Source organism: Triticum dicoccoides, chromosome 2A, assembly GCF_002162155.2.
Source record: "Triticum dicoccoides isolate Atlit2015 ecotype Zavitan chromosome 2A, WEW_v2.0, whole genome shotgun sequence".
Classification (NCBI taxonomy): Eukaryota; Viridiplantae; Streptophyta; class Magnoliopsida; order Poales; family Poaceae; genus Triticum; species Triticum dicoccoides.
Window position 1 is genome coordinate 178,368,882 of NC_041382.1, and position 24,120 is coordinate 178,393,001.

The following is a 24,120-nucleotide window of genomic DNA, read 5'->3' on the forward strand; positions in this document are numbered from 1 at the left end:
CGCCCCCCGCAAAAAAAAATCACTGCATGATCGATTGCTCGGATACGTACCAGTATTAATTAGCCGCTGCCTTCACTTAGGTTTATAGTGAGTATCTCCTAATTGCTGCTGTTGGTCTTGCTAAACAAGCACATTTGGACTGAGGATATATAAGTTGCATCTTTTCTATTACTCAAACGAAACATGTATGCTGCCTTGAAACAGTTTATTTTGTATCACTAACAATTTAAACTGGAGTAAAGGAAACATATTACGGACTGGTAAATGCTAATGACTAAACTGATTTTAGGCATCACATAGATTAAAAAAAAATTACGTTTAGCCTGATGCTTATTAATTGCGTTACTTTCTTTTGGACTGTGAAGCTTCTAGCCATCTGCGAGATGGGATTCCACTATCGAGACAAGAGCCCTCCTAGCAATTATGTTGTCAATATTTCCTCAAACATGCAGGTATATTCTAGTTGTTTCTTTGGACATATATGTTGCCTGGTTCTCATAAATTGTATCTCCTCGTATTATCATGAGTCATGTTTTTGTTTGTATTTGCATGTAGGAAGTTTGAAATTGACACAATCTAATTCCATAGTCTTTTGACTATTCAAATTCTTATTTCTTGTTGCGTGCATGTGCGCCCTAGATTCTTTCTTGCTTGTCTCTGAGTAAACTGTTCCACCCTAAATGCGTTGTCTGAGAGCAAACAATTCCGAGATAACTCACTCAAAATCTTATTATTACTTAGGTTTTTTTAATCAGATGGATATTGTTGCCTTTTTCATTCTTTCTACTATCAGTTTGTTCCTATTATTCTGTTTTGTCAGTCGCATGTTTGTGTGGGAAAGAATTGGGTGCAAACCAATGTTCTGGTTGAAGCACCTTCTTTAATTGCCTTTCCTGGAAAATAATCGGTTTGTGTTGCACATCTAGGTTCGTGTGTCCTTTCCAGTGTAGGCACAATAAAATAATGTTGAAGCTTTTTCTTGAGCTATGTATGTAACGTTCTTTTGAATTGGAACGTTCTAATTCCATTCCAAGTAGTTCTGCCAAAATGTTTCTTCATAAGTGGTACATGAGTTTTTCTGATTTTGGCCATTTATCATGTTTTTCCTCATTGTTCATCTGTGTAGATTTTTCCACCAGAAGATTGGCTGATCGCGTCGTCTGTACCATCAAAGTTTTCACCAGATGCTATTCAGAAGGTGCTAAATGAATTGACTACAGAGAATGTTAGGTAGGCATTTAGAGAACTCTTGCCAAGTTGCCATATCAGGTTCTCCTGTTCTGATTCAAAATGAAGTTACCGATATTTTCACGCTCATTCTATGCTCAACACATGCTAGTTAAAAGCTGATGATTTTGTTACTTAAGTCAGTTATATGCTCTAGTCCACTATTATCGGGAAATAATGTGAAACCATGTTCTTAAATTTGCCTCTCCCTTCATCATTCATAAAATCGTTTGTGTTTGATGACTCCTAGAGGTCACCACATTTGGATATCTAAAGATACTTTCTTCCTGTATACAAAAGATAAGAGTTATTTCCAAGGCTTATTGGGAGCATATAAGCAAATCATGTAGCCACTATCCAATAGAACTTCTCAACCAGTATGAACTAAAATGAAGTGTGTCATTTATAAGTCAATTATCATGATTCATGACGAAATCTGATGCATAAATGCTTTCGGCAGAAACGGGTACCACTGTGGTTCAGTTACATATTTCAATGGTTAACAGTAACAAAGATCCTGTATTTCTATTTATGTTTCTCTCCAATTGGTTGTTCGAGCTTTTGAAGGAGAATTTGGCAGATTGTTACATGTAGCTGTTGATGAAGATTCATTTTTTGTCTTGATTTAGTGAACAATAAGACATTTTTTAATGTTAGTACATTTTTTGTCTTGATTTAGTGAACAATAAGACATTTTTTAATGTTAGTAAGGTTCTTTTCTAGCAAAAGAAGCTATAGCCAGAAAGATGATGCACTGAAGATGATTTCCAATTACCATAAATATGATGTTTATTCTCACAAAAAAAATGGATGTTAATTTTGTTATTTAATTCAAAAACCCTTGAGAGTCTGAAATTTTCCTTGATCCGTTCAAGGGTCATGCGCTTTCTTCTCTCCTTTTCTGCAGCATGAATTTATTCCTACCTTTGGTTTGCTTTTCTCCTTTTCCTTGACCAAATACATATTTGCTTATGGGATTATTTTTTAATATTGACTATTTTCTGTATCTCCTTTCAGAATATTCTGGGAGTCAAAATTATTTGAAGGGCATACAGACTTAACAGAACCTTGGTATGGTACTTCATATTGTGTTGAAGCAGTGCCTCCTTCCATTATGCAGGTAGACATTTGGATGCCACGCTTCTTATTTTATTCTCCAACTCCTGGATACAAAAATAATATAGTTTCTTATGTTAAATTTTTGTGTTGCAGAAATGGGTAGAAAATGCTCCCAACGAAGATTTACACCTGCCAAAACCTAATATCTTCATTCCAACTGATCTTTCATTGAAAAATGTTGAGGAAAAGGTATTTATTTTCAGCCAACTATGTACCTAATTTTATTATTATAAACTGACATTTTATCTTTTTGGCTTATTCAGACAAGTTTTCCTTGCATGCTGAGGAAAACACTGTTTTCCAGATTGTGGTACAAGCCCGATACAATGTTCTTCACACCCAAGGTCTTCATCAAGATGGATTTCCACTGTCCTCTGTCCAATAGCTCCCCTGAATCATCAGTTCATACTGACATATTCACTAGGTTGCTGATGGATTATTTGAATGATTATGGTGTGTATCAGTAACTTATAGATTTCTAATGCATTATTCTTACTGCATTGTTGATTAAGTTGGTCCAGCAATATCTAGATTTCTATTTGTGTTAGTCAATTTCAGATAGGTCATGTGGTAGGAAGATTTTTGTTTCATTCTGTTTACACACTACCGCCATGATCCGCTCTTTCAAGTGGTAGATCGATATATGAAAACAATTGTGGGACGGGGCAGGGGTCGGTGGAGTTAAGATTTTTTTTTGGGTGCCTACAGTCATCCTAAGACTGTTCCATACATCGTGAAACATTGATGGGTAAAGCACATAGTCACCCGATGACTTCTTGCTTCATGCTGTGCAGAGCTATCTCCTGATTATTTTACGTTTTTTTTTCATTGCCTGTTGCAATAATCCAGCTACTTTTGCTTTGCTTTTAGCTTATGATGCTGAAGTTGCTGGTCTTTATTATGCTGTTAGGCCGAACGACACCGGTTTTCAGGTTAGTTATGTTAAGTTGTAGAAGAAACTATTTTTTTCTTCATTGCTGATTCAGATGATGACTAGCTGAGTGCCCGTGCGTTGCCACGGAATAAAATAATGCAAGCATGTCAATCAAACAATTGCTTAAATTATAAAATGTCTGGAACATGTTGGTACGTCATTCCTAGTCACTCGCTCTTTGCAAAAAAAAAAGGGTAGAACATTTCTCCTGACCCCTCCTTCACACCCACTTCTCTCTCTCTCTCCCTCACTCCCTCCCTACAGAAGAAAACATAAATATTGAAGTCTCTCTCTCCCTCACTCCCTCCCTCTCTCTCTCTTTCTCTCCAGTTTTGTCGTGGCTGCTTATTAAATATGTTCCACAGTTCCACTCCAATGTGAAAATATGGAGGATGATTGTATAGATATATATTTGTAGGTGAATAAGTAGTTTCATTTAGTAGCTGCTGCAAGTCTCAAAACATTCTACATATACAAAGATAATTTATTCAATCATATTAAATCACGCATAAATTCTCCAAAACAAGTACCCCAAATGTGAGATCGCTTGTTCAAGATATTTGCATGTATGTCGGTACACTGTACGTAATCAAACATATAGAAAAAAATTGCATACCTTTTGTTCATACTGTCGTCTTTTGTTACAAAAAGTAGTAATAGCAGTACTCTAGTGTTGCCATCGCATCTCTTCTGCAAGATAGCGCCTTCTGCTGAGGAGGCTTGAACATGATACATAAACACAACAACGAAGAAAAGGTAAGGAACGGGATAATGTGAGCAAGAAGACGTCACTTTGAATGGTGTCTTGCCCGTGAAGAGGAAATGTAATGGCGGGCTTGCAATCTTGCTCGCCTCGTGCTAACCCAGGGTGTGCCACCAAGACTGACGATCGTGAAGGGGCATGGTTTCCAGCTCAGTCTTGAGGATATGATCACCGCTCGGCTCACGTACGGGCCGTGCAGCGGCGATGCAGGTGGGAGGGCGGCGTGCCGAGCGTGCCGAAGGATAGGCGTGCGGCAAGGTTGCAGCCCATCTCTGGGACACCTCGCGACTGCACCCGTGATGTCCAAAAGTTCCACGCGGAGATCGGGATCGTGCTTGCGCACGCCTAGGGGGCGGCGGCCACAGCAGCCATGAGGCGCTCGGCGTTGGCGACCAGTAGGGCTTGGAGCGCGTTCAGGCTCTCGTGGACGCTTATGACGCCATGTCCCTGCACGACCGGTGCCACGCGGAGATTGCTATCGTGCTTGCGCACGCCCTAGGGCGCGGCGGCCACGAATTGCTCGGCGTTGGTGATCTGCATGGCTTGGAGCGTGTTGAAGCGCTCGTGTACGCCTATGGCGCCCTGTCCCGGCGTGCTCTTGAGAAGGTCGGGTTCCGCCGCCGCCCTGTACCTACTCTTCCTCCCCTTTCTCAACTATCTCCTTCGGGCGCGCCATGGGTGGGGGTAGGAGAGCAACCGGATGAGGTCCCAAATAAGATGTGTTAGGGCGCGAGGAAGGGGGTCACGCAGACCGGATGGTTTGTTGGCAGGGGATCGTGGGAACCTCGATTGGATCGTGCGTGCGTGGGTTCGTTTCAATGAGTATTTTTATCGCTGGCTCGTCGTGGTCGTGGCGGCTATTTTAGCGCCGGTTTTTTTTTGCGTGAAGGATGACAGCAGTGGGGGAGGAGGATGATCGAACCATCACGACGACGGCAGATTGCCCTTTAATAATAGAGATTTGGTGTTAGTTGTTGTAGCAACCATATGGTAATGTAGTTGGACACTTTGAGTCGGCTTCCTGGTTGGTGTTAATTCCTTGCAGATATATTTTAGTTTCCATGTAATTGAGATCTCTTCCATTACAGATCATTCCTTAGTGCTCAAGTTTAGTCATCCCTCTAAAAATGGATATCAGTGTATCCATGTGAAATAAACAAGAATTTTGCCGCGTCATCAACGACCTCGCCTTAAAGGTCTATCTCAATGGGCGCCGCTTCACGTGGTCGAACGAGCAGTCGCCGCCCACGCTGGTGCACCTGGACCGCGTCCTTTGCACCTCGGATTGGGAAGATGCGCACGGCGAGTGCCACCTCCGATGTCTCGCTTCGGTCGTGTCGGACCACTGTCCGTTGTTGCTGGATTGCTCCCCCATGCCGACGGCTCGCAAGCGCTTCCACTTCGAGGACTATTGGCTTCGGCTGGACGGCTTCCACGACACCGTTGCCACGGCCTGGAGCTCGGTGCACGACGACGACCCCTTCACGACAACTTCACCCTTGTCCGGCAATCCCTCAAGATGCTGCACCAACTTGGCGCGCCCAGGATCATGCTCAAGCTCGACCTCACTCGTGCCTTTGACCCATATCCTGGCCCTTGCTCTTTGAGGTGTTGCGCCAATATGGGTTTGGGGACCGATTCAGAGAATGGCTGGCCATCCTGCTATCCTCGGCAAGCACTCGGGTCATGCTCAACGGAGACCCCGGCCCGCCGATCTGGCACCGCCACGGGCTGAGGCAAGGCGACTCCACCTCCCCACAGCTCTTCGTGTTGGCGGTGGACACTCTTGGAAGGCTGATGCGCCACGCCCTACAGTCTGGCATCCTCCAGCAGCTACACCCCCGTCGTGCCATTCCGGTGATCTCTCTCTACGCCGACGATGTGATGCTCTTCGGCCATGCCACTCTTGAGGAGGTATCCGCTGTCAAAGGCATCCTGGACGTGTTCGGCACGGCATCGGGGCTACGGGTGAACTACGCCAAGAGCTCGGTCACGATCATACATGGCGACGACTCCGCCGAGGGGCTGGTGGAGCTGCTTGGGTGCCCCGTCGCGACCTTGCCGGTCACCTACCTAGGCATCCCGCTCACCACCCGCCGCCCCTCTGCGGCTCAGCTGCAGCCCCTCGTCGACGCGGTGGCGGGCCGGCTCCCCTCGTGGAAGGCTTGGCTGATGAACAAAGCTGGACGACTTGTGCTTATCAAGTCGGTACTCAACGCCATACCTATCCACCAACTCCTCGTGCTCGCGCCCCCAAAGAAAACCTTAAAGAAGCTCGAGAAGATCCAGCGTGGGTTCCTATGGGCCGGCCGTGTGGATGCTCTTGGTGGTCACTGCCACGTGAATTGGCGCCGGGTTTGCCGACCGCTTGAGTATGGTGGGCTGGGCGTCCGGGACCTGGAGCGCACTGGACTCTCACTGCGGTTGCGCTGGCTATGGCTAGCTCGCACGGACACGGACAGAGCATGGCAAGGGCTAGACCTGCAATTCACTTCGGAGGAGCGCGCGCTCTTTTACGCCTCGACGACCATGGCCCTCGGAGATGGAAGGACCGCACTTTTCTGGGAAGATCGCTGGCTTGGCGGCCAGGGCGTCCGTGAGCTCGTGCCCATGCTCTTTCAGTGCATCCCCAAGCAGCGCCGGAAGACGAGAACGGTGGCGGAGGCCATGGCCAACAACCTATGGGCACGTGACATCCAAGGTCTGCTAGGCCTTCCTGAGATCGGTCAGTACCTCAAGCTTTGGCACTTGGTGCAGCACATCCAGCTGTCCAACGTGCCGGACAAGCTACTTTGGAGCTGGACCACTAGTGGCACATACACGGCCCAGTCATGCTACCGGGCAACATTCCATGGAGCGAGGGGTTGCCACTCTTGGAAGCTCATTTGGAGGACCTGGGCGCCGCCTAGAGTGAAGTTCTTCCATTGGCTGGCCTGCCAAGACAGCTGCTGGACTGCCGAGCGACTCGCGCGCCGCGGCCTGCAGCATCACCCGCGGTGCCTGCTGTGTGACCAGGAACCGGAGACGATCAGACACTTGATGCTCACATGCCCATTCACCAGGCAGACATGGCACGAGGTCCTATCTTGGCTGTGCTTGCCGGCGCCGACACCCGAGCACGATGATTCGCTTATGGACTGGTGGCTGCGTGCGAAGGAGTTCACACCGCCCACTCTACGCAAGGCGCTGAAATCCGCAGCGCTCTTGGTGCCGTGGATAATCTGGAAGCATAGAAATGCGTGCGTTTTTGACCATGTTAGCCCCTCGCTCAATGAGCTTCTAGACACGATTAAGGACGAGGCCCGATGTTGGGCAAAGGTCGGAGCTCAAGGGCTCAGGGTCGTTTTGCCATCATCTTGGGATGTCCACTGAGCCCATGGCGGCTGTGAAAATGCCTCCTAGGAGGATGTAAATTCCCTATCTTTCCAATGCAATGAAACGCAAAAGCTATTTGCGTTTTCTCGAAAAAAAAATAAACAAGAAAAATATTTCTCTCTGTATATAGCTTAACCCCCCAAGTTCTCACATCCATGTCTGTTCTCTGGTCATCCACTGCAAGGTAGATATCTTATATGTACCAAGTTTCACATCAGGTACAGTGTTCGAAACATCACAATAGTTCTTATGGTGGAAAAGATCGAGCAAACTAACATGTGGTTCCTGTTAATTGTACTTGTTATTAAAAGCAATGGCCAGATTGTATGCACACATCTTACTTATGATCATGGATGTTTTGGGATTTATTATTCAATAGTGTGCATATGATATGTGTCTTACTGAAATTATTCTCTTTTTTTCTGAGCATCCAATATTTGTGATTGATTATAGGTTACTATGGTTGGCTATAATGACAAAATGAGAACCCTTCTGGACACTGTTATTGGCAAAATTGCAGACTTTGAAGTTAAGATTGACCGCTTTTCTGTGATAAAGGTAATGGCCAGTGGACCCAGTGTTTCAGTATAAGCTGTTTTCTGATTTTTGGTTATTAACTTGTCCTCTGGAGGCAAGTTCTGTTGTTATTTATTCTGCTGGGTAGGGAAATCAGATAACACGTAGGTGATTCGTTAATCCTTGCCAGAGTTACTTCTGTTGTGGAAAATGCAGTAATTAGATGCATAATATTTTTGGCGTGTGTATTATTATCAATACTTTTTCAAAGTGAACTTGGGAAAACACCATCTATTGCCTTCGAACTTGGTGGAGCTATATTTTTCTTTATTACTACAATTGTTATTTAATATGGGGGGCCTTTCCTACAGGAACTGTTCTTGCTTGGAGTGAATGCTCTTTTCCTCAACCATCGATGAATTCAAATTACATGCTAATATATTGTTGTATTAAAATACACATGAGTAGTTTAGCAATCATGTCACTGCTAGCTCTGTGCATTAATGCACCTTGTGAAGATTAGAACAATACTTATCATCTGGTGCTCTTTTTTATTAGGTTATTTTTTGGACAGAAAATGTTTGTATTTGACTATTTGTACAAAGGTGGTATTTGGCGGGTGAAGCCGAGTATGTATGCAATACAATTATGGCATATACATGGGCACATATGTTCATGTGTTATTATATTTCCATGGAGAGAATACAGAACTGAGTAGAGCAGCCAAACGAAAGGGTGCTGTTATATATGCATACCTGACCTTCTGTAGAATTTTAACTTGATTAAGCACAACATGGTTTTGGTTAGTATAGGGTGTTCTGGAAGAGGAAAATGAGCATCCAGACATTTTGTAATGCATTTTGGTGATTTTTTTTACGGTTTGCTTTCCCAGCGATGCAGTGAAAGCTAGAATAATATGCATCTTATATGATCTGAAAGGGTTTGTCTTCTGTTGCTGTTGCCAGGAAACTATAACGAAGGGGTATGAGAATTTTAAATTTCAGCAGCCATATCAGCAAGCAATGTACAATTGCACATTGATATTGGAGGAGCAAACTTGGCCTTGGGATGAAGAACTTGCTGCACTTTCTAATCTTGAAGCTCGCAATTTAGAGGATTTCTTGCCTCGTATGCTGGCAAAGACATTTATAGAGTGTTATTTTGCAGGTTTGTCAATACTAGACTGGAACATCTCTGTATTTGGTCATTAACTTATTTGATGCCTTTATTGTTCTCTCTATCTTTCTTTGCTACTCCCTCCATTTTGATTTTAAGGCGCATATTTAAGTTAACCTTCAAGTTATAGGGCACACAATAAGTTTTTAGCATTAGCTTACATATTTACCCCTCTAATTATATTATCTTTCTACTCCTAATTACAACAGGTGGGTACTACCCACCACACAGCAGCCCTATTAATCCCCACTTTCACCTCTGACCATTTGGTTCATGTCCCCATGAAGCCACCCATGTCCCTCTCTTTTCCCATCACAATATATGTCATGTTCGTGGGCAGCATTCTTTCATCCTGCCAACTTAAGTCTTCTTAATTTATACTCCCTCCGTCCGGAATTAGCTGACGCTCAAACGGATGTATCTAGACGTATTTCAGTACTAGATACATCCATTTGAGCGTCAACTAATTCCGGACGGAGGAAGTATGTGCTAGCCTTATAATTTAAAACAGAGTACTTTATTGAAAAAATGATTTGCTTTTTTGTATTGCTCTATGTCATTCTTAACTGTGCATGCAATTGATTGTAGGGAATATTGAACCAAGCGAAGCGGAAAGTGTTGTCCAGCATATTGAAGGCATATTGTTTAATTCATCCACAAGTGTTTGCAAATCATTACCACCGTCCCAGCATCTTACAAAGCGAATTGTTAAGCTTGAAAGGGGTTTGAGGTATTATTATCCAGCAATGTGCTTGAATCAGCAGGATGAAAATTCTTCTCTTCTGCATTATATTCAGGTAGATTTACCTTCTTGAAGCTGCTTGTTCTTCATTGTTTCTTTTAATCTCATGCGCATTCAGTTAATACTAGTTTAAAATACTGCTTCAGGCTAACAAGAATTAATGTTCATTAGGTTATCTGTTGTATCTACATAAAATAAATAAGGAATCTGGGAGTTCTATTTCGCTAAAGATGTGAGCTTTGTAGCTGGGCAGAAGTGGTAAAACCAAAAGAAAATATGATAGCTGATCAAACATAGCATGAGTGCATACAATAATAACAGAACGAAATAAATACGTTACAGAACCAAAAATTGGAGTGAAGAGCACGACAGAAAAATACAGCTGGAGACTACATTAGTCATTATTTCTTAGAGAATGTGCAAAAGCTTTCCATACCTTTCCACTAAGCGAAGCAAAGGTATGGCTCCGCTCCTAGCGCTCCTCCCGCTCCCCTAGCTCCCCACTCCACCAACCTCGCCGCCGCCGACTCCACGACGGTAGCCCTCCTCCCTCAGCCCACCATGGCGCCTCCCTCCCCCGCCCGCTCCCTCTCCGGTGAGCGCGTCTCCTCCGGCGGCAGCCACTGGTCCTGGTCCGGGTCCGACAGCGCGGCTTCTGCTCGCTCCTATCGGGACGTCGCCCGCACCCCACCGCCCGCCCCGCCCGCCTGACGTGTGGCTCCCGTGCCGGCGACCAGCGGCCCTGCGCCGGCGGCCCCCAGGCTGCCTGCCGCCGCCCGCCTCGGGCCCCACTTCGAGGTGCACCGCATCTCGTACGGCGCCACGGTGGACGTTGACGGCTAGCAACAACCGCGTCGCCGGAACCGACGTCGACCTCGCCGTGCTCCGGAGCCGAGCCCCGTGCCGCGGCGCCAGCGCAGCCCACCCCCTGAGGAGCTCGTCGGGCTCTGCTTCCGCTGCCTCGACCCCCGTCACCGAGTACGCGACTGCACCAATGAGCAACAACCGCGTCGCCGGAACCGACGTCGACCTCGCCGTGCTCCGGAGCCGAGCCCCGTGCCGCGGCGCCAGCGCAGCCCACCCCCTGAGGAGCTCGTCGGGCTCTGCTTCCGCTGCCTCGACCCCCGTCACCGAGTACGCGACTGCACCAATGACATCCGCTGCAGGCGCTGCCTCATCTCCGGCCATGATTCCCGCGGATGCGATGACTACCACCGTCGCGACCCGCCCGCCGCCCCAAGGTCGACCACGCACCGCGTCGACCGCGACCCTCCCGCCGCCCCAAGGCCTGCTGCACCCCAGCCCCCGTCCCCTGCTCCGGCAGTGCACGTGAATGCCGCTGAACCCGCGCGCATCATCATGTCGCGCTCTGTTGAGATGGAGGATGCGGAAGAGGTGCTGAGCCGGGCCATGGTGGCCACCATCATTGGAACGTGGCCCCAGGGGTCCGCCGATGAAGTTGCCGAGCTCCTCTACTCCATGTTCGGTTTCGAAGATGGAGACTTCACCACCCACCTCCACAAGCCTGAAGATTTCCTGATCATCTTTGGATCCCGCGCTTCCAAAGACCGCATGAACGGTGATCACTACATCTGCAACCCGCGCTTCTCCCTGTCGCTACGCCCATGGTGCAAGCTTGCCCATGCTGGCTCCGGTGGGTTCAAGCTTCGTGGCATCCACGCCCAGGCCTGGCACTTGGCGACAGCGGAGCACATTCTCGGGACCAGCATGTGGATCGAGCGCCTCCACCCTCAGACGCGGTCTTGTGCCGACCTGGCCACGTCCCGCCTCTCCGGACGCGCGCACGACCCTGCTGCCATTCGCCGCGCCGCCACGCTGGAGATCGTCGAGGTTACTCCGGGCTGCACTGCCTCCTCCGCCCCAACTGTCACCACCCTCACGTACCCCATTGCCAACGCGCTCGTCCACTCCGAAGCTGCCCATGCTTGTGCCCCCGCCAGCCCTGTAGCTCGCCCAGACGGAGAGGGGGATGGCAATGGGAACGGGGCCGACGAGGACGCGGCCGACCCTGGACCTGAACGCGGCCGTCCATGCCGCCGCGGTTGCAAGAGCAAGTTATCAGTGCGTTGTAAAGTCTCCCTATTCATGCAACAGCAATTTCCCTCTGATATCTGAGGCTTCTAGTTAGTCCATTCTTATAGTTTTAGAGACAACATAATGAGATACAACCGACACTTTAGACTCAAACATGTTATCAATGCGGTGTCATGCGTACAAGAGTCCTCACAGCTATGTACCGCGCACTAGTGTTAAGGCCACAGATGTTCCACACAACTGAACTGGGCCTCAGCTATTAAGCCTCTGCAATTCATACTCACTGACGGCAGAGAGCGCCAAAGATCATAAGTCGAAATCGGCGTCACTAGCCAGCTGTAGCAATTGGTGATTGCGTCAATATCTTTTGTTAAATAGTGTCTCATTTGAAAGCTGCTCATCCTTGAGAAGGCCAAGCTTCCGCAGTAAGTTCATTGCTTATAGCTTTCAGCACTGAGCTTGCCAAGCTGGCTAGTGATCCTCAAGCCACAATGAACCTCTAGTGCGCTGAGCCTCCGGTGAGATAACAGTTGTAGATGGAGCACATTGGTCTTCATGCAGCTAACAAATTCACCAGCATCGTGGAAGTTGCGCAGTCAAGGAAGGTAGAAAGCCCATGTCCACCCCCACTTGTACGCCCAAAGGGCTGGCGGTTTGTGAAGGTTGTGATGCCGTCACTATTGGATGTGGATAACTCCACCTGTAGTGATAGAACAACCAATAGGGGTCTGCTGGTCTGCTGCTATGGGTCCACGGGAAGCTTCACCAGGACATGACAGGCAGCAGTCAGCCCCTGGTTCAAGGTGGACATGTTGGCACCCTTGCCGAACCAGCTAGGTTCGCTAGTTACCGGCGACTGGGGTTGCGTCCCTGCGGTGACTTACACGTGCTCCAGAAAAGCAGCATGTAAGCCAACGAATGTCTCTGGGGCGATGCTGAGGGGGGCGAATGCCTGGGATGAGGGTTCGTAATGCCTGCAGGATGGTAGCTAAACAATGTTCCGTGTATTCAGACTAGAGAGGTCGTGGTCAGCGAGCATTGATGATCTAGGCGCTTGCTCGTCAAAGTTTGTGTCTTGTCGTCCGGTGGTGAGTGAAGCTGCTTGCTGTCATGGGCCCAATGCCCTAGCTCCAGGCACCTAATGCAACAAGTGTGTAGCTTGCACTCCGCTCTGCTGGGCAATGGTCCTTTCCCAGGCACTTGGGCGCCATTGTGGCCCTCTCGCTCTGCAGTGGGGGCGCGCTGGGCACTCCATGAGGCTTCCTTTTGGATTCCTCCAACTTGCCTTCCTTGCTAGGGTGACATTCACCACTGGTGGTGGTGACATAGTGCACCTCTGACTGAAGTTGATGGGTGGCAGCCATGAACTGAGAGACCTGGTGCCCTGGCAAATGGGCAGATGTGCGTTCCTTCATATGACCCTTGCTCATTCAGTGTCACGGTATCCCTTGCCACAGAGTATAACCGAACCTGGTCCAGTGTGCTATATTATCCTGTATCCACTCGTGCTATGTGCATGTTTTTCCAACAGCTAGGCGAAGAGCAGATCGTGTCACTTTACGTGGTCGAAAGTACAATTTACTCTTTAGTTTTATGGTTTCTCTTCACTCTCTGAACTTCAGTTCTTTCGTGAAATAAGCATCTTTGTAGTATCTCAAATATGTAGTATTTCTGTGAAAAGATAGATGCAACACAAGGCAAACTACAAATGCTATAACAATGTTTGCCTCGCTGCAGATTCATCAGGATGATCTCAAACAAAATGTCCTACTTCAGTTGCTTGCTGTTGTAGCTAAGCAACCGGCTTTTCACCAATTACGTTCGGTCGAGCAACTTGGTTACATAGCACTGCTTAGACAGAGGTATGGTGCCCTTGTTTTGATTACATTCTTAATTGTGTAATAATGTACTATGTTCTTTGCTTTGGTTTTGTATAAATGTTACTAATTATAGCTGACCATGCAATTCTATTTACCCAGAAATGATTCAGGAGTCCGTGGGTTGCAATTTATAATCCAGTCAACCGTGAAGGTGCATATATTTTCTGTCACAATTCCATTCGCGTAGCTATTCTCCTGTGCTAATAAATTTGGTTGACAGGATCCATCCAATCTGGATGCCAGGGTTGAAGCTTTCCTGAAGATGTTTGAAGTCACACTACACGAAATGCCTGATGCAGAATTCAAGGTTAGATGAACCCTGGAACTAGTACTCATTGACAGCATGCTGTAGCTTTCTTAGATTTGTCTAATCATTCATTTTAAACAACGTATTGCTCAACTTGCAGAGTAATGTCAATGCTCTCATTGACATGAAACGGGAGAAATACAAGAACATAAGGGAGGAATCAGCATTCTTTTGGGGGGAGATTTCTCAAGGAACACTGAAATTTGATAGAAAGGAAACAGAGGTATGTCTTAGTTGTTGAGGGAAAGTTGTACTTGAACCCTGCTGTTTTTTGACGCCAAAATAGCCCTCTGAATTACGAGACAAGGTAACCAGCCTTGTCAAGTATTGAAAACCGTTACAACCCCCCAGCATGGTTGGGGAGGCGGTATTGCATATGTGGCATGTGACAAAGCTCTCTGATTTGGAGCTGACATGAAAGAGGCCCACATATCATTGTAGTTGCCTATTTTTAAATACTCCCTCCGATCCAAGTGTCATGGTTTTAGTTCAAATTTGAACTAAAAAACACGACACTTGTTTTGGATCTAAGGGAGTATTTTTCTTCATCTCCATCCCTTCACCGATTCTCTCTCTCTCTCTCTCTCTCTCTCTCTCTTTCTGGGTGTACTGCCCAGGTTTGCAAGTTCTTGATGTGGTGAAAACGAAATGGCCTTAGCCGATGTGAGTCAAATGGTGGTGGCATACATAGAGACGTGGTGTGGCGCATTGGTCGTGGAGACAAGAGGCGAAGGGACATGGAGGTGACATTGTGTAGGGAGCTTTAAGAAGACCGCATGAACACGGGTACAAGGTAGGTTAGACAAAAATGACCGTCCAGTCTGTATGCCCAGAGAAGGGCAGATAGGGAGATCAGCTGCATCCATCATTTTAGCCAGCACAGGCAGATGGCCTTTTTTGGGCAGGAAGTGAAGCAGTCAGATCCTTCTCATCAAACTAGAGTGCACAATCAAGTTACTGATCACCCATCGTACTCAAATCTCCATCATCTGCACCATCTCCTCTCAGATTAGGGATTTGGCTGTCACTGGCTGGGTCTGCTGCCTTCGGGGGTGGGTTGCAGCTGCTCCATCGATGTGCACAGCTTTTTCTTTGACTCTGTGTGGATATGAACAATGGGCTGCGGCTGCTTGCAGTGTCAGTGAGGAAGAATTGAACAGTGAAAGGAGAGAATAGCATGTTGTGCCCACTGGTCACACCATGCGTGCAAAACCACCCTGTGAAGCACCTTAGAATATAGTGGAATAAGGTTATTTGTAACTGTTTTTACAAACATTAGGGGCCTGGGTTTAGGGTTCAGGGGGTCATGTAGACTTGTTCGTTTGTTTAACGTGTTGTGCTTGCGGATGTTGTTTTCTTTTTTGAGGAAAAGGCAGTCGTTTTCTGTTTTGGGGTGTTGTTGAATGCTTGGATTTCTGCAATTGCAGATTGCTGCACTGGAGGAGCTTAAGAAGGAAGAGCTGATAGAGTTCTTCGATAATCATGTCAAGGTTGGCGCACCAGAAAAGAAGATCCTTAGCATACAAATCTATGGTGGTCTCCATTCCTCCGAGTACGAAAAGATTATTCATGATGCCCCGCCACCACATTCGCATCGAATAACTGATATATTCAGCTTCAGGAGGTCGAGACCTTTATATGGTTCATTCAAAGGTGGTGCTGGTCAGATGAAGCTATAGGACAACTTCGTTTCGGGTCATATTTACATGTCACTTGAATTGTTCCTACTATAGAAAATAATGTGTGGGACAAATGTTCGCACTTTTGGCTAGGCTGAATATATTCCATACCGAATCTGTCATATCAGTTTGAAATTTTACATGTAATTCTTTTTTATACTGATTATCAGACCTGAAAGTGTTTGACTGGCATACATTCTACACCTGTTTATATCATGAATCAGAGCATGTAGTTAGCAACCCGCTGAGCACAAGTCAGAAGTAGAGTCTGCTATTGGTTACTATGCTTTTTTTTCTGAACTTATTTGGTTATTTAAAGGTCACCCAGCCACACCAAATATAGTTGCATATATTATGTAAATGCAGCGATTGCCATCGCTTATACCAGAGGGAGGGTGTGGCCGCCGTGCGTATTGTTTGGCCGTGCCGGTGTGTGCTGCCACTGCTGTTCTTTTCTGGGTCCCCTGACGGTCGTGTTGCCGCTTATTTCCACGCTGGCTTTGCACGTCATGTGTTCGATCAAATGCGTAGACAGTTTAGATGGATATAAATGGGGACTTTAAAGGGCTACTGTTGGATGACCGGCGCCAGCCCGACCCGCTCGCGGGCACGAATAAATGAGGTGTCCGTCCCCTTTGAGGTATAGCCTCGGACTCGGACGTGAAAGCGACGGGAGAGCACTAGAAGCGCTTTACACGCCAGGTACCGAAGGAGGCGACGAAGGATACAAAGAGCCCCCGGACAAACTGACAGCCCAATTTTGGAATCCAGAGGAAAAGACAAGCGGTTAACTAAAGAGCCATCACCATGTATACTCACAAAAGGCGCTGTGTCATCTATGCATGTATGTATGCTAGCTGCAACTGCTCCGCCGCCTGATGAATCTTTACACCCTAAAAGCACCCGGATCGGTTTCGAGTCCTTCTATATATTGTTTCCGCTCAAGAAAGCTTTTGCTAGTTTCGCTTTTCCACGTATATATGTCTTGTCAATATATGTATCCAAAGGTAAGGCTACCACGAGGTTCATTCACCCACTGGCTGTAGCACTGATGCACGGGCAGGCAGGCAGGCTCGTCCTTGGTCCACTGGGTTTTCCATCACGGCCTGACCGCATGCGGACGGACGGGCCGTGCCACTTGCACCCTGGCTGGCTGCCACCACGATCCCGCGCCGCGCACCGAGCTATACTAGCGAGCTAGCTATCCATCCACCAGCCTGATTTGATTTGCTCCACCACCTGCATCGATGATTGGAGTCCCCTCGCAACTTGTCCTTGCCAACTCGACCGGCCACTCACTCAATCGCAATCACCAGATCGTACCACGGCGCTGCCGGCAATCCTGCTGCTGATTTGTCCTCCACGGCTCCACCCACCCAGCCCCAGCTACATGCACAAAGATGGTCCGACCCTCCTCGTGCATGGACCTGCAGCGCAGCGCTGAATCAATCGGCCGCACCCTACAAAAAAGTCTGCGAGTCATACATACAGATACAGTGCAGATCAATCAACTGGTCTTTGGGCGGCCGGACGATGCGTCCACGGTGTCCACCGGCCAGTCCTGCCCATCCCGCAGCTGAGCCAACTAACCTCATCGCCATGTATGTGTATATATAAATTCCATTCCCAACCGATCGGATCATTCTACATGCAACCCGTTTTTTATTTATTCCACACGCGGATCACAAGTCCAACCCGGCCATCCTCGAAACTCGGTTCGTGCTCGGAAATGCATGAGCGCGTCGCATCGGCGCCGAACGACCGCCGCTGCTCTTCTGTTGTATGCTATCTCGCGCCACATGGTCAGGGGATTTTGGTGTCTGCTGCCGTTGTGGTGGTTGCGGCCCTTCCTTCCTGCTAGTACTAGTATAACCTATTCGATGTGTTGGCGCCCCTTCTACATCCGTGCCGAAGGATATGGGATTCAAGCCCATGATACATTTTTTTAAAGTCAGATTTGGCAAGCCAATTCCGTAAGCCACTCAGCCATGCCTCCAAGTTGTTAATCGAAATTGGATGTGCCGGGTTGGTTGCCCGAAGATCCACTGCGTAAGCGGTAGCGCGCCTACTCTTATTTACTGAGGGAGAAAGACTAAAAAAGAGGGCTCCCCTCCGATTTCCTTGTAGAAACCACAGTCTTCCTTACAAACTACCAGAAGAGAAAGTAGCAAAAAGATTAAGTGATCTTGGATGCCCTTCCATCAAGGCAACAATGTCACCCTGTGCTCTAAAAGCTACAGAACACCATTCAAGGCCGTACCGGGGAAATCAAAGGCCCGGTGCAAATCAAAATTAGGCCCCAAGTACGAAAGAAACAATAATATTTTTTGTCAGCCAGTGTAGTTTTTCATAAAAAATACACCAGTTGAAAGCAGAAGTCTAAAAGACTTGTAGATAGCACGTACCTAATTTGCTTTTTTAGCTGTACTATGCTATGTTGGAAGAGCTGTAAGATTGAGAGAGTGCTGAGAGGAACTGATGGATCGTGATTAGAGAGATGCGTAGGGTGGCTTGGTGTAAAATATTTCTAGCCGTTCTTTACTCTAATACTTTTTTCTGTGTGTGATTCTTTACTCTAGTACCTAATGCTTCAATTAACATCTTGATTAACAAAAAAGGGGTCCCTATGGTGTTGGGGGGCCTGTTCGGTCGCTCCTGTTGCACATGCTCATATACGGCAATGTCACCATTACCAGGCATCCAAGAACAGAAAGCAACGTTACATCAACGTCGCTATGCAGAAGATATTACAGGTTTAAGGAAACTACAATAAACCATCACAACATAATAAGGTGTTTTAAACATGATAGCCGAAAAGAGAAGGAAGAAGCATCACACTGCTTTGTCTCCCTTCCCGCGCCTTCAACTGCGGTGCATCTTCCTCCAAAAGGGTAAAGCTTTATTGGATCTGAAGCACTCCAAAACACCATTCTTGAACCGCCTTAAAGACTTTATTTGTTGTCATTTATAGAATTTTTACCGGCCCACATCAATCTTCTTTGATTTTTTTGTAAAATAATCCAATCATTCAGTCATCTAGCAATCATATTTATAGGGACATAGGGGTCAGTAATTCTTTTTTCAAAAACAGTGCAATTTATGATCTTCCAGATAGCCGAGAAAACCATAGAAATGCCGATAAATATCAAATGTTTATCTTCAGCATGGAAATTTTGTATCAACTTTCTTAGAAATATCAAGCAAGTTGAAGGCACATTTTACAATGTTCCATAACATCCTAGCTAATGAGCATTTCATAAAAAGATGTTCAATAGATTCATCTAACCCACAAAAGGGGCAAGCTTTGCTCCCACCCCATCCTTTCTTGATCAAATTATCTTCTGTCATGAACTCAGGATACTAATTCTCAAAACCAACCACATAGATTTTTAAATTCTCCGAGGGATTTTAGTTTTCCACATAAACTTGTGTGGATATCTAACACCGTTCTCAAATAGGATTCTATAATAAGATTTAACAGTGCGAGCGCTATTTTTTTATCAAAGTCCATTTGTTAGCGTCTCTATCTCCATTAAGGGTAATCCCAGCACATACATCTTTTATACGATTCCACAATTCAAGGGAATCTCCAAGAAGAGTTCTTCTAAACTAGATTTGGTCAATCCCTTTACTAAAAGCATTAGCAAAATATTTTCTTATTAAATAGATATTGTATAATCTAGGGAAGTTGAGTTTAAGGGGTTTATCCCGTATCCACCAGTCTTCCCAAAATCTAACATTTTCCCCATTGCCAAGAGAATTTTCATAAAGAAAATAAATGATTTTTGAAACTTAGCAAGCCTTTCCAAAATTGTGAGTCCCCTTGTGTGGGTTTAATTACAATAAGGCATTGGTTTCTTTGATATTTTTGTCAGAATCTTGCCCCAGTCCCTCATTGTTAAAGATTTTCCACAACCACTTACAAAGTAGTGTCTGATTCATAATAGACAATTTCTTAATACATAGGCCTCCTAAATCTTTTGATATGCACACCTCAGAATCCCTAACCAAATGATATATTATTTCTCTTTTCTTCTTATTTCCAGAGTATTCTGGCTCTAAAGAAACAGCCCTTTTCTTTACCCCAACTGGAAGTCCATAAAAGGACATCATGAAGTTAGGTATGCCATTAAGAGAAGGTTGTATTGGAGTTACTCTACTTCCACTAGGTAGCTAGGATCCTACCTTCCCAAGTGCCACATTTATTTTCCATCTTATCCTTAGAGTTTTTCAATGTTTATTTCTAATTCTTTTTTCATCCATTACCATCCCTAAATATTTTAGAGGAAGGATTCCAAACTCCCAATAGGGCAAGTGAATATAGCAGCAAAGTTAGTTGATTTATCCTCCCCCCCAAATAAGAACAACTCATTCTTATGGAAATTAAATTTTAATCCAGACATCTATTCAAACAAGCAAAGTATAAATTTCAAGTTATGGGCACTATCATAATCATCTTCCAACATGAAAATGGTGGCATATGCATATTGCAGCATGTTAACACCATTTTTAGTACATACCATATTTTCTAGCATTACTCATTAAGATGGACGAGGCATATGCAAGTAGATTAAACATCGAGGGGGTAGATCATCCCCTTGTCTCAAGCCCTTGTGGGTAGGGAAGTAGGGCCCCGATATGATCATTAACTTTAATACCTACACCCCCCTAATAGTGAACATAATCCAGTCAACCCATTTATTAGGGAATCATTTTAATTATAGCATTTGTAAAACAAGGGCCATTTTATCTTGTCATAAGATTTTTCAAATTGCACCTTAAAGATCAAGGCACTTGTTTTCTTAGCATGAATACTATTTAAAGCTTCATGTAAAATCATCACACCTTCCATAATATATCCCCCTTTCACAAAAGTTGTTTGTAGTGGGGAAATCACCTCTCCAACTGCTACAATCAATCTATTCATGATGACTTTAGTGAAAAATTTAAAAACTAACATTTGATAAGCCTATAAGTCTATAGCTTTGTACCTGATTAGCATCTTTAATATTTGGTACTAAAGTAATAATGCCATAGTTAAGTTTGGATATATCCAAATTACCTTCATGAAAATCATCAAATAAAGCTTTTAGATCAAATTTGACAAACTCCCAGAAGTGATGGTAGAATTCAGCAGTGAACCAATCGAGGGCACGAGACTTGTTATGTGACATTTTGAAAACCACTTCTTTAATTTCCTCGAAGGAGAACGGTGCAGTTAATTTATCTACAACTATTCCAGGAATTACTTTGGGATTCTCAACATCCAATGAGATGGTAGAGACCTCAGGGTCTCCAAACAATTATTTGTATAAATTGATAATGTAGTTAATTAGGTCACTTTCTCTCTCCCTCAATCATGCCCCCCTGATCAAAAGCATTAATATTATTTTTCCTTCTCCTGCCGTCGGATTTGGCATGTAAGGCCAACTCCAACGCACTGACCCATTTTTTCAGCCCGCGTCCATTTGGGTCCGAGCGGACAAAAAATATGGCCCAACTTGCATCATCACAAAAACAGTGGATGCCCATGTCGTCCTCCCCTTGTCCTCCCATGGCTAGCTAGCCCATCTGTGGCATACACACCATTCTCCCCCCAACCAACAGTACACCCTCTTCACCATCATTGCCGCCCACTTCCAGCCTCTGCGTCAGCGCTCCACCGATGGCCTCACCATTTGCCGCATCCATCACTGACCACTTTTGTCATCATTGTGGCCGCCACAACCATGGTTTGCCTACTCCTCGGCCACCGCCGGCAGCCCACCGCTACCCCTAGGGCCTTCGCCGGAGGACACGGAGTCCGACCTCCGTCTCCGTGGAGGTGCCAAGGAAGGCTCCATTAACTGGCCATGACTTGTCGCCACCCCACCCCGTCGCTGTCCGCAAGGTGTTCGGTTGTTTGCCCAACTCGATTGAGGTATGATTTCAACATGGTGGATGACTCAAATGAGTTTTTTTACAATAATTTCATAGGTTTGTCGTCTGACGATGATGCTGATGTTGTGATAGCTACTTTGGTCGTCAATGAGCACATTTCTAGGCAGGGGCCAAGGTTTAGGGGATCAATCACGGGCCATGCTTCGAGGTTGAATCGTAACACAATGAGCGGCCATTGCCTACTCTACCGATCGTTTCAAGTTCAGTGACCCACTATTCCCTCCCAAGCTTTTCCAATGGTGCTTTCGGATGGCGATGCATGTGTTCAACCATACTCGTGAGGGAGTGGTGGCGTACGATTACTTCAAATGCAATTATGATGCCCTTGGAAAGGTTGGCTTCTCCTCTTATCAGAAATGTACTGTAGTTGTTCGTATGCTTGCATACGGAATTCCAGGTGATCTTGTGGATGAGTATGTCCGCATTAGTGAGTCTACATGCTTTGCGTCATTGTTCAAGTTCTACAAAGCTATGGTTGTTGTGTTTGGCTTGGAGTACTTGAGAGAACCAACTCCTGTAGATACAACTTGGTTGTTAGCGATCAATGAATCCCGAGGCTTCCCTGGAATGCTTGGAAGCATTGATTGTATGCACTGGAAGTGGAAGAACTGCCCATTTTCTTAATAGGGGCTATACAAGGGACATGTTAAAGCTTTCACGGCCATATTCGAAGTTGTGGTATCACACGATCTTTGGATTTGGCACTTCTTTTTCGACATGGCACAGGTTCTCACAATGACATCAACGTGCTTCAACGTTTTTTGGTGTTCACGAAGGGAAGTCCCTAGAGGTCAACTTTGAGATCAATGGCCACAATAGGACATGGGATACAACCTAGAGCTAAGATGTCTCGAGTTCAAAACCATATTAAGGGAGTATTTAACAGCTGACATTGATCTCACACCTAAGGACTAAATGATCATAGACATGAGGGGGAGTGTTGAAATATATTGCCATCCTCTCTCCATCAATTCAGATTTTTGCATAAATTGGGGGGAGCCTAAACTCAATACATATTACAGAATAAAATAATCAACGCGCTCCTAAGATACTGGAAAGTCCTATATGTATATTACACTGCCATGCACCTCGAGCTTGTGTTGATTAATCAATGTTGTGCCATGTTTCCACAAATATCTAAGTGGAATTTTTGTATCCGATAGAAAAGTACATACTCCACTACATGTGAACTCCTCGACCCAATCCAAGAGTTGAATGAAATCAATGAGTTATCTTGAGAATCAATTAGTGGTTGGATTGTTAGGAGGATGATGGTAACCCCAACCGACCAACCTACAAGGGTCAAATTATACGTTTGACGCTTTGTTATCTCATCAATGCAGATTATTCTTTTAGTGACAGGTGATGCTTCCATCAATAGCAAGACCCATGTGGCGATTTGGTTAAATTTGAACCTCTGCAACTCATATACAATGTCCAGTAGGTGTTGTATCATGCCATCTGTGACTCCATCCATCAAAATGGACACGCCAAATGTCAATGGACATGTCTGAACATGTCTGCATATATTAGATAGTGGTGTGGCCATCCAACCCTATGCACCAAGTATCTTTGCCCGTCCGCGCGGCTGCTACTTGTGAGCTGTGTTGGGATTTTCCCAGAAGAGGAAGGGTGATAACCCACAAGTATAGGGGATTGTTTGTAGCCTTCTTCAATAAATAAGAGTGTCGAACCCAACGAAGAGCTAAATATAGAACAAATATTCCCTCAAGTTCTATCGACCACCGATACAACTCTACGCACACTTGGTGTTTGCTTTACCTAGAACAAGTATGGAACTATTTTGCAAGAATAAGACTACGAGCTTTGCGAGAATAAAACTACGAGTGAATCGCAAGGTAACAAAAGTGGATAGATTTTCTCAATAGAAAAGTCATTTGTCCCTAGGCAATCGATAACAAGTACCGGTAATCATTCTTGCAATTCTATATGAGGGAGAGGCATGAGCTAACATACTTTTTCTACTTGGATCATATGCACTTATGATTGGGCCCCTAGCAAGCATCCGCAACTATTAAAGATCATTAAGGTCGTGAAACCCAACCATAGCATTAAGTATCAAGTCCTCTTTATCCCATACGCAACAACCCACCTACTCGGGTTTAAGCTTCTGTCACTCTCGCAACCCACCATAAGAAAATTATGAACGCATTGCAACACCCTACAATGAGGGCCCCTCACGTTTGCACGAGACGGAGGGCACCGTAGGACAACACCATAAATAAAATAGACAATCATACCAACCAAGATCATGATTAACCCACAGGATAAAACGGATCTACTCAAACATCATAGGATAGCCAAATACCATTGGGAAATAATATATGGAGTTGAGCACCATGTTTAAGTAGAGATTCTAGCGGGGAGAAGGGGTGTTACACCGCTG

The 24,120-nt window shown here is 45.6% G+C and overlaps 1 protein-coding gene across 1 annotated transcript in view; it reads left to right on the forward strand.

Moving 5' to 3' along the window:
* Nucleotides 1-16,013, forward strand: part of LOC119354072 (insulin-degrading enzyme-like 1, peroxisomal) — a 23,623-nt gene extending 7,610 nt beyond the window's left edge. Inside the window, exons 13-26 of the mRNA XM_037620773.1 lie at nt 366-452; nt 1,127-1,230; nt 2,245-2,347; nt 2,440-2,535; nt 2,610-2,799; nt 3,217-3,278; nt 7,872-7,976; nt 8,900-9,101; nt 9,699-9,907; nt 13,645-13,769; nt 13,887-13,938; nt 14,008-14,094; nt 14,195-14,317; nt 15,522-16,013. Coding sequence (XP_037476670.1) covers nt 366-452; nt 1,127-1,230; nt 2,245-2,347; nt 2,440-2,535; nt 2,610-2,799; nt 3,217-3,278; nt 7,872-7,976; nt 8,900-9,101; nt 9,699-9,907; nt 13,645-13,769; nt 13,887-13,938; nt 14,008-14,094; nt 14,195-14,317; nt 15,522-15,773 — 1,797 coding nt within the window. The 3' untranslated portion in view covers nt 15,774-16,013. The remainder of the gene's footprint in view (nt 1-365; nt 453-1,126; nt 1,231-2,244; nt 2,348-2,439; nt 2,536-2,609; nt 2,800-3,216; nt 3,279-7,871; nt 7,977-8,899; nt 9,102-9,698; nt 9,908-13,644; nt 13,770-13,886; nt 13,939-14,007; nt 14,095-14,194; nt 14,318-15,521) is intronic.
* The last annotated feature ends 8,107 nt before the right edge of the window (nt 16,014-24,120 follow it).